This window comes from Pelobates fuscus, chromosome 10, assembly GCF_036172605.1.
Source record: "Pelobates fuscus isolate aPelFus1 chromosome 10, aPelFus1.pri, whole genome shotgun sequence".
NCBI classification, from domain to species: domain Eukaryota; kingdom Metazoa; phylum Chordata; class Amphibia; order Anura; family Pelobatidae; genus Pelobates; species Pelobates fuscus.
In genome coordinates, this window is record NC_086326.1 from 26128549 (window position 1) to 26142883 (window position 14335).

At 36.9% G+C, this 14335-nt stretch overlaps 1 protein-coding gene across 3 annotated transcripts in view; it reads right to left on the reverse strand.

Annotated features, from left to right (window-relative positions):
* Positions 1-4367: 4367 nt before the first annotated feature.
* Positions 4368-14335, reverse strand: part of BLNK (B cell linker) — a 171980-nt gene continuing 162012 nt past the window's right edge. For all 3 annotated transcript variants that reach the window (XM_063435232.1, XM_063435234.1, XM_063435233.1), the window contains 6 exons: positions 12842-12920; positions 12436-12479; positions 11273-11343; positions 6380-6463; positions 5446-5601; positions 4368-4742 (listed from right to left, as the gene is read on the reverse strand). In XM_063435232.1, coding sequence (XP_063291302.1) covers positions 4623-4742; positions 5446-5601; positions 6380-6463; positions 11273-11343; positions 12436-12479; positions 12842-12920 — 554 coding nt within the window. In that variant the 3' untranslated portion in view covers positions 4368-4622. The remainder of the gene's footprint in view (positions 4743-5445; positions 5602-6379; positions 6464-11272; positions 11344-12435; positions 12480-12841; positions 12921-14335) is intronic.

The window sequence follows — 14335 nt, forward strand, 5'->3', positions numbered from 1 at the left end:
AAATCTCGCCACAAGAACGACGATATTCCGTGAACCATTCGGCGAAACGTTCCACAAAGTAATAGCAATCCGATCGGGAACAATCTGCACGTTTTGGTATATTTTTGTCTATGTAGTGTAAAAACTGTGGGAGGAGTTAGGGTGGCAAATTTGGCTATAATAAGAATAAGAATAACTAGAAAAGCTACAATTTCTGGGGAAATTGTGTGAAGTGTTCTTGCCTCCACAAGTAGTCTACAACTGGAGTGGGCGGAGTAACTATTATTTATTTATATAGCACATTTAATTGCAACGTTGTTGCCCAAAGTGCTTCACAGCTACATTAAAACATACAGTTATAAAAACATTAGCAGGTGCAAAAGGCCCTGTCTATGACATCACTTGCTGCTGCAGCCTGGCACAGGTCAGAGTATTTTTGCGGTTGCCATCTTCAAACGGTCGTATTTTAAAAACTATACATCCTACAGCGAAGAGCTTTATATTGTGAGAATCACAAGACCCAGACCTACATGTTGATGCATAGTATGTCTCTGCAATTTTAAAAATGATGGCACAGTCGCAGTTTAGAAATTGCCCTTCAAATGTGAGCTTTGCAGAGTGGAGTTTCAATGAATGTCAATGGACTGCGTGAGTTGCAAACAAATTGTCATATTGTGAAAACTATCAGGACTATGGCTTAGGTGTGGACATTTTTAGTGGCAGCAGGGATAGATGAACGTTTTGATATAAGATTTGTGTAGGTGGGCCTGAAAATGAGGGAGTGGTGGCAGTTTAGAAATAATGTCCTCATTTTTCAGCTTTTGCCAGCTCCCACTCTAGCTTTGCCATTCATTCCTATGGGACAAATTTCGCTACAAGAACGACGATATTCCGAGAACCATTTGGCGAAACGTTCCACAAAGTAATAGCAATCCGATCGGGAACAATCTGCACGTTTTGGTATATTTTTGTCTATGTAGTGTAAAAACTGTAGGAGGAGTTAGGGTGGCAAATTTGGCTATAATTATAATATATATGTGAGATAACATTAAGTGGTCTTGCTATGCAAGAACACTTAATAAAATAAACAGAAAATGTAAGCCTAAGAAGGGGAATAATAAAGATGATTATAAAAACAAGCCAACACAATAAGAGACATAAAGATATAACTGGTATGTGAGCGCTCCAATTAATTATGCAGATCTACATAAAAATCAAGATGAAAATATCAATAAACTTAAAAATGACCAATCTCGCCGAGATCACCACAATGACCACCATAAACCACAATTGAATGTACTGGGTGAGTCTTATCTGAATCAGAATACTCTACACATATATATATGAGTATAACAAAATATCATTTATTGTATAGTAAACCAATCATAAAAAATGAAACAACATCTCAAAACGTCCAGTATCAGATGTAAACGTGATGAACAGTAAGGGGCCCCTTATTCATATTCTTGTCGACAAAGGACTGATGTAAAAAATCAGAGATGTGCACATTAGCATAAAAACTATATGTGAACTCAAAAAAGTTCAAGCAGTAGGCTCCAGTCCAGTCCGTGAAAAAATATATAAGTGGATAAACGGATAGTGCCCAGACGACCAAGCCGTCTTACGGAGAGGGAGCTCAAACACCAGCCAAACACCCTGGTCAAGACTAAGAGGGAAGCGATAGGGATGGCCCCAAAGGTGAAAAATCACATCCAGATATGGAAAACTATGGGGATATCACTTCAGCAACTTACCCTATCCGTCCGACCATCGGGTGAGAAACTGGGAGCATATAAACTCCAAACCGTGAGGGCTGCAGGAAAAAGGCCGTTCTCGCCAGGTCGCTTGCCGAAAATCAATGGCGGGTCGTAAAGGACGAATCGGCTGGGAAGTTCAAATCCGTCGGCGGTGTGGTGAGGTAGCAGACAGCACGTCTACGCGTTTCGTCCTAGCTGGAGGACTTTTTCAAGACAAAAGTCCTCCAGCTAGGACGAAACGCGTAGACGTGCTGTCTGCTACCTCACCACACCGCCGACGGATTTGAACTTCCCAGCCGATTCGTCCTTTACGACCCGCCATTGATTTTCGGCAAGCGACCTGGCGAGAACGGCCTTTTTCCTGCAGCCCTCACGGTTTGGAGTTTATATGCTCCCAGTTTCTCACCCGATGGTCGGACGGATAGGGTAAGTTGCTGAAGTGATATCCCCATAGTTTTCCATATCTGGATGTGATTTTTCACCTTTGGGGCCATCCCTATCGCTTCCCTCTTAGTCTTGACCAGGGTGTTTGGCTGGTGTTTGAGCTCCCTCTCCGTAAGACGGCTTGGTCGTCTGGGCACTATCCGTTTATCCACTTATATATTTTTTCACGGACTGGACTGGAGCCTACTGCTTGAACTTTTTTGAGTTCACATATAGTTTTTATGCTAATGTGCACATCTCTGATTTTTTACATCAGTCCTTTGTCGACAAGAATATGAATAAGGGGCCCCTTACTGTTCATCACGTTTACATCTGATACTGGACGTTTTGAGATGTTGTTTCATTTTTTATGATTGGTTTACTATACAATAAATGATATTTTGTTATACTCATATATATATGTGTAGAGTATTCTGATTCAGATAAGACTCACCCAGTACATTCAATTGTGGTTTATGGTGGTCATTGTGGTGATCTCGGCGAGATTGGTCATTTTTAAGTTTATTGATATTTTCATCTTGATTTTTATGTAGATCTGCATAATTAATTGGAGCGCTCACATACCAGTTATATCTTTTCGGTTTCATTTAATAAGTCGCTCCCTTGTATGTGACGCAGCCCTACTGTTATTTCATCCCATTGGGTATATTTATTTCTCACTGTCAGTCCATATTACATTTACAATAAGAGACATACCCTAAAAAAAGTTTTAAAATGATTTTTTCTTTGGGTTCCAGATATTTTTGCAACCTAGCAATGCCTCTGTCCGTGCAGATATTTCGCAAGGTTGTGAGTGGTCCAACAGATGACCTAGCATTGGGAAGGTTTAGTTGGTGGAAATAAAAAGAAGTCTATGCAGTTGTCTTGTGCTAATAAAACTGCACATCCTGCAAGGAATATTTTGTTGTGTTGGAGTTTCTGTTAATATTTGTACCTACATTCACATGTATCGTCTCTCAGAGAGATTGCGAAGTATATTTTGTGTATTACCTGGTTCTTTTGCCACTTTAAATCCCTGGAATACTTCCTCAAAACACTTCATATATCACTATATCGCCCCTCACCATAGTCTTACCTCATTCACATCCTACTTTGAAGGGAATATGGTTGAGAGATATGCAGTAGGATTAATTCCTCAAAACTTTGTTGACGTATTAGCAGTTAAATGTAGAGGGGAAGCAATTGTTCACGTTGGCACGTTCCTCATTTGGGAAGAGTTTGCTTAACTGACATTCAAAGACACCCAATAGTTAGGTACCTTAAGGAATTCTATTAGATAGATAACTATTTATAAAACAATTATAAAATAACAATCCCCAGGTAAAGTAATTTAGGCCCTATGCGATGAGGGTCACCTACAACTAAACAAAAATATAAACTAAACTAGCCAAGTTTCAAAAAGTTCCCCAACTAAACAAAATGTATTCTCAACTAGCCAAGCCCAAGAAAGTGCTCTGATCAATAATCGTTTTAGCGATCAACTAAACAGAAAAATAGTGTAACATAGTAGAAAATCCATGCCTCTGTCTATCAAGTCTGCAATAAATGTTAGATTTTAGAGAAACTTGCTAACAGAGTTGGAAAAAGCTATTGAAAGACCATCTGCATTCGAAATGAAAGGAAATGGGAATGAAGATGTGAATGTTCTTTCGAAGACTCATCGCTAACTAAAAGAATACTAAACTATAGATTTAAATTTTTCTTTTTGTCGTCATACTTGATGGACTGTCCACAGATGTTTAAATCTATGCTCTCTTTGCTGGGTGTCGGGGTGCAATGTGTATACAGCTGTAACCTCCTGCTATCGGTCTCTTTTCTCAGAATACGAAACCCCTTCATATAGAAGAAATGTTGATCATTTCCATTACACACGAGTCTTTTGTCTTTGGTTAAACTGTGCACAGTTTCCCATAATCATGCCCTTGGATTCTGAATAATGAATCTAGCCTTCTGAACATGAGGGATCTGAAAAGTTTGCATTTCTGGTGAAAAAGTTCTAGAAGTGGAACAATCCCTCTGGAAACCAATGGGTTTTGCCTGCTGATTGCATCGCATTTCAAACTTTGCTCCTGGACTTTAGTTTATAAATAACTCCCATTGTTATTGTGAATAGAAAACCAGGATTGTACATTGACTTGCAACCCTGGCAACCGAATCACAATGGAAAATTTTACAAAAGAAAATGACTTGCTACAACCACACTTTATTAAAAGAACACATTTGAAAAGGTTTATAAAAATATATACAGGAATTGCAAGTATAATATTTGTGCACCCAGAGCTGTCTGCTCTTAACAATGAAGTATTTACACAATTTAAGTGTTTTCAGTCAAAATATATATATATATTTTTTTTTTTGCCAGTTTCCTAAACAATAGCATTTATTTTTGCCGACTAAAATAATTATTTCCTAATACAACATTTGCAAGTTTCTGACAATAGCTCAAGGGATCTTAACAGGAAATCTCAACTTGGTAGAATCTTTTGTGTTATTTTGTCCGTCAATTAGCACTAGGGGTGTGCGCTGGTGGTTCTCGATCATTTCTGCAACACTGCTGAACCTCTGTAAAAGATGAAAAAAAAACAAAAAAAGCATGTTTAAGCATCAGTGTGCCAAAATACAACATAACAGCCGCATCCTAGGCAGAAAAACCCTTTCAAGAAGTTAAAATATTTACGTAAATCTTATGGTATAAACACTCATCGTACCATTGCTCCAAATAGTCTGCATTTAACAGACAGGAAGCTGACATTGGTTTATGTTATCGTCGGGCTTTGGCCAATTAGCTGTGAATTTGGTTCGCTCTGCTTTCTGTAAAATTCTGGACTCTCTGAAGCAGCAGAAGACACAGTAAGAAATGTCCATTAAGTATACTTTTTTGAAAAGTAAATGATTATCGTAATTACCGTCCCTGATGGACTTTGACCTACACAACCCTTGTTAATAATAATAATTTTTAAAACCTGCTGCCAAAGGAAGAACAAAATAAACAAATACATTTCTGGATAAATAGTCTGCAAGTTGTATATCTTTGTTTTTGTCGAGAATGACATTGCAGTCCACATCAACGTTAAGAGCAGGTGTACTCAGTAACGAACGTGAATACATCCCCTAGTGTTAGTAAGAACCATCCCACCGAATTCCAGTGTACCCCACAGTATAGTGCAACCACTAGACCAAGACAATGGTTTGTGTCTGCCATCACACTATAGGTTTGCGCATAAAGTTGTGCTGGGTGTTCTCACTCTTGTACTGAATATCATACCTCTTCTCCACTCTTCTCTCGACCGAGAGCATACTGTTGTGTCGATTCGATATACCGTACGGGAATGTTATATACTTTTCTATTGTAGAAGACAACTAAGGTGTATGGCTGCCTAGCATCTTGCCCAGTGCTTTTTCGTATTAAGAAAGAACCATCCTAGTAAAGAATTAAAAAAAAAAAAATAGTTATACAGTCGTCGTGTATTAATAAGACACAAAAAAAAATAATACAGAAAATGAGTAAATGTGTGAACCTAGATGTTGTAAAAAATTTTTTAGGTTTGCCAACTTGCTTGAGTCCCTCAGGTAACTGCGCTGCATCTGCCTTTATAATGTAGGATCACTCTTATTGGCTGAGGGCATTCATCTGATGCTCTCAGCCAATGAGTACATTTCTGCATGGTCCTAATCTGGATTTGCCTTCAGGAGAAGACTGCATACAGCAACGTGCACCACCAGGACTCAAGTTAGTTGAGAGACAGTACTAAAATGGTTTAACTACTTATCAGAAACAGGTGCCAGGGAACTTCTAGCACCATAACCACTACAGCAGTTGTAGTAGTTATGGTGCTTGAAGCTTTAATTTAAAAAGACACCTTTACCAAGAACTTCTCTCTTTCAGTATTTGGCTATATATTAAACTATGCCTGCTACGTTTTACTTGCCACGGATACAAAATATGTTTTTTTCTTTATCAGACTATATTAGTGCTTTTTAAAAAAATTTTTTAACTGTTTAATGGTTAGAATGTTTACTTTTTTGTTTTAGCAATGAGAATATTTTTATGAGCAATATGTACAAAGATGACATTTACAAACCCATCTTATTGTATACTTGTTGAAATGAAGATAGAAGCCAGGATATCCCTTTTAACATTAACAATGATATCATAGATAAAATAAATATATGTCCAGAATTGTCAATGAATACATTACCCTGGATGACGATTGTAATGCGTCTTCAGCTGTCTTTCGAGGGCAGGACGAAGCATACCATTCTTTATTAACTACACCTGCTTCCTGCAAAAAAAAAAAAAAAAAACAATTTAGAGATTTACAATTGTGCTCACTATTCTCTTATGGTATTACTAATATAAACATTTCTATAGAGGTCATAGGTTAGGGAGCTCTGATACAGTATCGCTCTATATATGTGTTTATGATCAGCGTAGGCATTTTATTAAATCACCATAATGGTGTTTGATGACTTGAAGTTAGATGGTAGAAGATTGAAGGGTAGTATTCAAAACAACAAATTTTATAAATTCCTTTCAACATAGTCCGTTATTTTTATTTAATCCCAATTGAACTCTCCTATTTAAATAGTATTTACCCAACTTCTTTATGTATATATATCCAGCTGCAACAATCCAGATTGGCAGGTTAGATTTCCACCAGAATCCACTCATCCTTTTATTTTTACCAGGATAATAAAATTGGTACCATTAACATGGGTAAAAGCATCTCTATCCCCATGACATACTTGGGGAAAAAAAACAAAAACATCTAAATCTTTCCTGCTTAAATATTCACTAAATATAGAAATTGTAGTGAAATTAAAACAAAATTACACAATTATGGGAAAAAAAAACGTGATGATTTGGAGATGTTCTTCAACCAGCTGTGGTCACAGATTTACGATTTCATTCTCAATTTGGCTTTTCTGGTTTCATTCGGATTTCATTTGCATACTTCCCTTGAAGGAGTGGGGCGTCTGGCGAGGTATCGGTCATCTCAAGGAGGCGGGCTCGATCCTGCACCCAGATTGGTGCATTCTTGGCTGCCCTAGCAAATGCCCCAATACGGACTCATGCTGGGAGCAGTGCGGGGATGCCGGCATGTGGTGTGTCCGGAACAAGTGCTCACTTCGAAAGCACAGAGTCTGTGCTCCCAGTTAGTGTTGTATATTTCAGTATTATATACCTGTTTTAAACCTTGATTTACATACCCTGACAGTGTTTCTTGGATTTACCCCGGTGTTTATACACTTTGAAACTATTGCTAATTTGGACTTTGATTTTGCCTTTGGATTCGCCCATAATAACCATTGTGGTCAATGTGGTATCTCAAAGTTATATGGTATATTAATTATGATTGCACACACAGTTCAACATGATGCAATCACTATGTAGTGATTAAATAAATGTGGTGGTAAAATATCCCAATAGTTGAATTCTAGGTTGTAATATTAAATAAGCAGGTTACATACAATGATATGTTAAATACCAAACTAAATTTAATTACCAGATCTCACTTTTTAGTGACTATTCACATTTACAGTCCACTAGGTTTGATTATTAGATTGATCCCTTATAATCCCTGGTGTGTTGCTCTAACATCTGCTGTTAAGTTGTCACTAAACAAGTCATACCGCATTCTTTGCTGCCAACTCATGATTACTTATGAGCTATAATTTGCTCACACACCACAGTAGACAAATTGGGGGTAGCTAAAGCCACAATCATTTGCAACACCAAAATATTTTTGTGTATTCTTCACAATTCTAAAGGATTCAGAATGCTTAGAAGTACATCACATTTTATGTTCAATGTTCATCAATTATACCATGTTGTTTCCATGTTAGTATTCCTAAATTTAAAGTGACACTATATTCATTTAATCTCATTGAAGTGGTTTTAATGCCTGGAATTCCCTCCTCACACCGTTCCTTTTTAAGCCACTTCCAAATGGTTTAACGGTTCACAGGAACAAAGTAATCTAATTTGAAGCGAAATGATGTCAACTTAATACAAAACATGATCAAAATAAAGTCATAATAAAATGAAGGAAAGAAATATACTCGGGAAAATGAATCCCAAATAATCCCCCAACCTTCCAAGGTTACCAGTAACATCAGAAACACAGAAAATAGCTTTTGAACGTAGATGCAAGCCGAATGGGTAATCGAGTATGTTTATTTTTTCCTTCGTGTGTTTTTTCTGCTCCGGAGAGGGTGTGAGTCCACCCCAAACGTTGCCATGTATTAGTGTCTAACACCTCTGCTGGAAGGCTATTGGAAGACGTTTTTCTAAGGACAGCTATAAAACACACAGATGCAATTTGCCAGAAAGAGTCAAACAGCTCAATTTTCAGTTTAGAAAAGGAAACTTTAAAAAGTTTAATTTGTATGTGTATATATATATATATATATATATATATATATATATATAAATATACATATCTCCATATAAATGTATGTCTGATTTACCTTTGCAAAATTATTTGCAATAACAATGATTTCAGGTTTGCACACATTTTTGTGTTTTGCGCTTTTATTTGGGTATTTTTTTGCCATTTTACTCGGGGTTGTTTTGGATATCCTTTAAATGTATTTTATTATTTTAAACTATCTAAAACAAAAGCCACAGTTTCATTTTTTGGCCTATTTGACAACTTGTCAAACTTGTCTGTTTTTGGTCAAGATTTTGTGAAATCCATTTTGCATTCAACACTAATCAAGTAATTAGTAATTAAAGCTCATATCCCAGAAGACACCCCTCCCAAGATTCTCTATTAAGAGAAAGGGAAACTCTCCAGTCCATTCACATTCTTTGATCGTTGGTTATTTATTTAGTGCTATTTTCGGGAGGGGTAGGTTAGTGGTTTTCCATCCTCTTGTTTTTTTCCTCTTTATATATTTTGAGATTAACCATTTCTAATATATCCAAAATTACTCTGGTTCTGATTTTTTTTATTTTATTTAATGAGTTAGATAAATGTTAAAATGTGCGTGTTTAAAAACATGGCTGATTTTGTTTATACGAAGAAACAAAATAGTATTTAAATACACATGAAAATAATGTCTAATAATAATATTAATAGGACAGTATTTAACCAGGAATACATATAAATGCGTACTAATACTACCACCTCTGCCTTCCTCTCATAAAAGGGTAGAAAAATTGGTTCTCATAAGTAACACTTGGGAGGCATAAATTGGGGGCATTAGATCTTAATCTCTTAAATGATGCCTCGTTAGAGTTAGTTGATAGCTTTTTTTTTTTTTTAAACAAAAAACACAAAAACAAAATATACAGAGAGGGTTTCTATTTAAACAATAATATCAGTTTCATTCAAACTGAAAAAATATTTTAATATCTGTTAAATAATATCGATTTCACTTTACAAATCAGGAGACTTTAAGGTGTTTTCCAGTTGCCACGCAGCAAAACTTAATGAACAGAATGGGAGTTTCCATGTCAGAGAAATGTCTTTTCTGCATGATTTAAACAGATTTATGTCTGACCTGCTGATACTTTTGTGGGTAACTTAACCCCTTAAGGACCAAACTTCTGGAATAAAATGGAATCATGACATGTCACACATGTCATGTGTCCTTAAGGGGTTAAAGAAGATCTCTTTAGATTTTTTATTTATATTTTGCTTTAAAAATGTATTGCATTACCCAAAAATAGAAATAAGAAAATTACAAATAAATAAAAAATAATCATCTGTTTTAAACAGTTAATATTTAAAAATGTTTGGTATTGAATTTTTTCTAAAATTATTTACCAGGAAGACTATAAAATATAAATTTTCACGGCTGTTACATAAGCTGGAAAGTAATGCTAGAAGACTAGTTAATTTTAAATTTGGTTGCTGAAGTTTATTCATTACTTTGTCTTATTCTATCTTATTGCGCTGAAATTCCAAAGCAGTCAGCATTATTATTTCATAAAGATTGTATCATTATGAAATTGTGAGAAGTGACAGAGCGACTTTAAATGGAAACTGTAGGGTACGAATACAAAATTATATTCCTACCACTATAGTCCCTTGCTCACCCCCTTTTCCCCCGCTTTCAGAAACCCTTTTGACACTTACCTGAATCCAGCGCCGATGTCCCTCGGTGCTGGGTAGGTTCTGCCTCTGCTCCTCCTTCCCCGACGTTGGAAACCGAACGCTCATGCGGGGCGAAATTGCAGTAGGACAATCCAATGCTTTCCTATGGGGTTTTAGCGAACGCTTGATGTCCTCATGCATAGTGCGAGGACGTCCAGCATTAGGTAGGCGACCAAAAGTCACCCAACGACCCAGAAGCACCTCTAGTGGCTGTCTAGTTTATCACAAACTGCAATAATTACAATTGCCGGGTTAAACTAACGGGCACTGCACCCAGACCATTTCAATGAGATAAAGTGGTCTGGGTGCCTATAGTGTCCCTTTAAGACAGGGATTAGACTGGCTGACTTATAAATTAAATAATGACATGCTCTGGTCTTACCACACATTTTAACCAGGTATTTCTAAAAACATGTTCTGTGTTTAGGGTTTTAATAGCTATACTATACACCAACAATGCATTTAACAGCACACCCAGTAGATTAGTGTGTCTATGATCAGAAATGATTTTAAAACAGAGATTAACAATCTTATCTTGCACTACTTCTATATACTCTGCTAATTATCAGCACTCTGATCTTCCCCACAGTATCTGATAGCAGGATATGGGAGGTGATTAGGGAAAAAACGCCCCTTACGATGATTGTTTTTTTTTCTTTTTTTCATGGTCCATAGGTCCATTTACCTTGTATAACAAAAAGTCAAGACGAACGTGGTTCCAACGTGAAACATTCCAGGGGTGACAACTGATATCAGATAAGCATATGTAACTAAACATACCGGCTGGATGTTACTATGATGTTTAATACATAGTATTATAGTATTAATAATAGTATAACATTGTAAAGATAAATAAATAAATGATCAGCAATCCACAGCAAGAAATTGACTGAAAAAAAATATATGGAAAATATGGTATAATCCACTCCTTAGATATTATATATAACTGTAATTTCTGATAATTGGAAATGTGATTAATTTTATTACCTGTTCAGATGCACTTGGAAGGTTATTCCTACTTGGCATGGCTGGGTAGCGATTTGGTAATTCAAGAGATCCTTCAATCATAATAAAAAGAAACAAAACACAAACCAAATGAGCGAAACCAGTATATACGTTTTCACTCGGCACTGTGTCAGGGGAAATTTATGACTATTCAAACTGAAGTTATATTGTATATTGTTCTTCAAAGCACAGACGGCATGACAGGACCTGCAGCTGGTATTTGTCGAATTAGAAATTTACGCTAATAAATAAAGTAACATTTGAAACCAGGTTTCAGCACTTTATATGTCAGTATAACCCATATATCATATATAAAATGTAAGCATTTTATGGGAAATATGCAATATATTATCAATGTCTGTATTAAACGGACATACTGTAATTAGGGTTTTATCATAGTTGGCATACTTAACCATAGTTCAGAAATAACTTTTCTATTTAGGAAATAATAGTTGGTAAAAATGCCATTTTCTGAGAAGCCATCTTTTTATTCACACTACCGACACTTTTGCAATGGAAAAAAAATATAGCTGGATACTTACAGGGGTATTTAATTAATAGAGAATCGATCAGAAAATCTCAAAAAAAGAAAACATTGCAACATTATATCAAACATACTGAGAGTGCCATTTGAGACGAAAAGTTGGTCCGCGGTGCATATTTGTAGGAGATAAAGAGAGAAGGGTCATGGTAGACAAATCTTCAAAGAGATTCTGGATAATGTTTTTAGTTAGAGGGCAATGACTTTGAATCTGGCAACTTTTAACATACAGTTCATACAGCTTCCTATTGTGTACAGGAAGGTGACCAACATGGGGCATCTTTTTGTCATTTGTGAAAAACATCAACCATGATCCTTTGCCAGTCTAGTAGTTCATCTATAATGTAAAGCTGGCTCTGGACTGGCAATGCATCATGGGAGGTGCAGTTCTACAACAAGTGGAGGGGTACCTGTGGGCCACCCCTGGTCTACAGACTTATAAGGTTTTTGGACTTCTCTCAAATTTGCTAAAACTAGAGCCTTGGTGAGTAAATTCCAACAAGTAGGTGCAACATATTTAAACATTTCACTTTTAGTTTATGGCCTATTTCACGCATACTGTATTTATTCTGCAGATGACATCAAGTGGATCCTTTAAACTTACGTTGTACGACAGGAGGCTTGGGACCTGGGACTGGAAATGGAAACCTGCTAGAAAATAATATAACTTTTAAATATCACTTGAAAAAAAAATTATATCTAGAATATATATTATAGTACATAGCAGTGAACTCTGTAAATTGATAAAAGCCACATACATTTATTTTATGTCCATGCATAAAATAAATGTCCTAGAAGTTGATACCAGAATTGAATGTTAAAATTTCACATTTAAATGGTTTTTTTTATTTTTTTTATTTTGATTTGCTAGGTAAATTCCTTCCTAAGAGCTGTCCAACCGGTCAAACATGTAACATTTTAAGGTTGTTGCTAGCTCATTATGGTGGCTTGAATAAAGTCAAGATAAAATGTACAAGATTAAAAAAAAAAAATTAAAGAAAAAGCTTTACTTCATAACTGGATGTGGTAATGGTGGAAGCTCTGAACCACTGCTGTGTGGCCATGTACGATTTGAACCTGTGAGTTTATCTACAAGAAGATCGAAAAAATATTTTTTAGTATTAAATTCCACATGCATAATCAAAAAAGCACACATTGTAGTATTACAATTTCTCCCCCCACCCCCCACCTTGTCCTCCATTCCCACACTTGCCCGTACTTGGCGGAGGAACTTATTTTTTAAATTATGGACATTCTCCCAACTTTATGCAGAGGAACTGCAAAGGTGGCTAAGTGTATATTATGCTGCTGAAACACAGCAAGGAGGGGAAGACAGGTATTCAATATACATCATGCACTATTCCCATTATTTCAATGGGCAAATAATCTGAGCTATCCCCATCTTGCATAAAATATTATGTTACCTGTGCAGTCATTCCCCTATAAGGAAGGGGAAGAATGTATGTTTACCTCAATACTGTTCCGAGGTCCTAATCTCAGACAGAATCGGACACGTCCCAATCTATTTGGATTAGAGGGAGTTACACTTCCGAGTGGGAGCTGCCGCTATCTTAATTCATCTTGTTTCCCAGCTGGATCAGTGGCAGCAACTGAAATAGGTTTATACCCAGGATGCCAAGTCCCACTAATATCAGTGAACACCCTACTAAACCCTTAAAAACCCTTAAAAACAGACACTATAGTCACCAGAGCAACTACAGCTTAGTAGCTGTTCTGGTAAGTATAGTCAGTCCCTGCAGGTTTTTTAATGTAAAAACTGCTTTTCCAGAGAAAAGGCAGTATTTACATTGCTGCCTAGGGACACCTCCAGTGGCAGTCACTCAATAGACCACTAGAGGTGCTTCCTTTGTTAGTGCAGCACTGACGTTCAGTGTCTCCATCCTCTGCGTGGAGGTGCTGAATGCTCCCCATAGAGATGCATTGATTCAGTTTTGTATCAGCCATAACTCTAAGCTCAAGCCTAACGTCAACCCAAGACTTGAATTTTGCAGAATTAGAAAGGCTCGACAAAAGGCCTGCTGGGGACTCTTGCTTATAATTAAAACAGTCTAACACTGAACAGTAGGGAGGCGTCAGGGAACTCCAGACACTATGACCACATCAATGAGATGAAGCACGTCCGATGTCTACAGCGTCCCTTTAAAAGCTTTCTAAACCTTAACAGACCATCATAGTATAAATTCAGTTACAGATGGTTTGCGTTTCCCACATTTAGAAAGGCTTGAAAAATCTGCTGCCTTGGAGGTTTTACCACAAAATCATCTACAGTAACATGTATTTTGAGTGTGACCTATTAACCCCTTAAAACCGGAGGGCGTACTATTACGCCCTATTCTAAGCGGCTCTAAACGCCGCAGGGCGTAATAGTATGCTCTCTGTTTTTTTTTTTTTTTTAACTTACCCGGTCGCCGGCGATCCTACGCCGGCGATTACGGTTGGGGGGACTCCCAGGGAGCCCCCTGCGGCACATCCAACATCCTGCA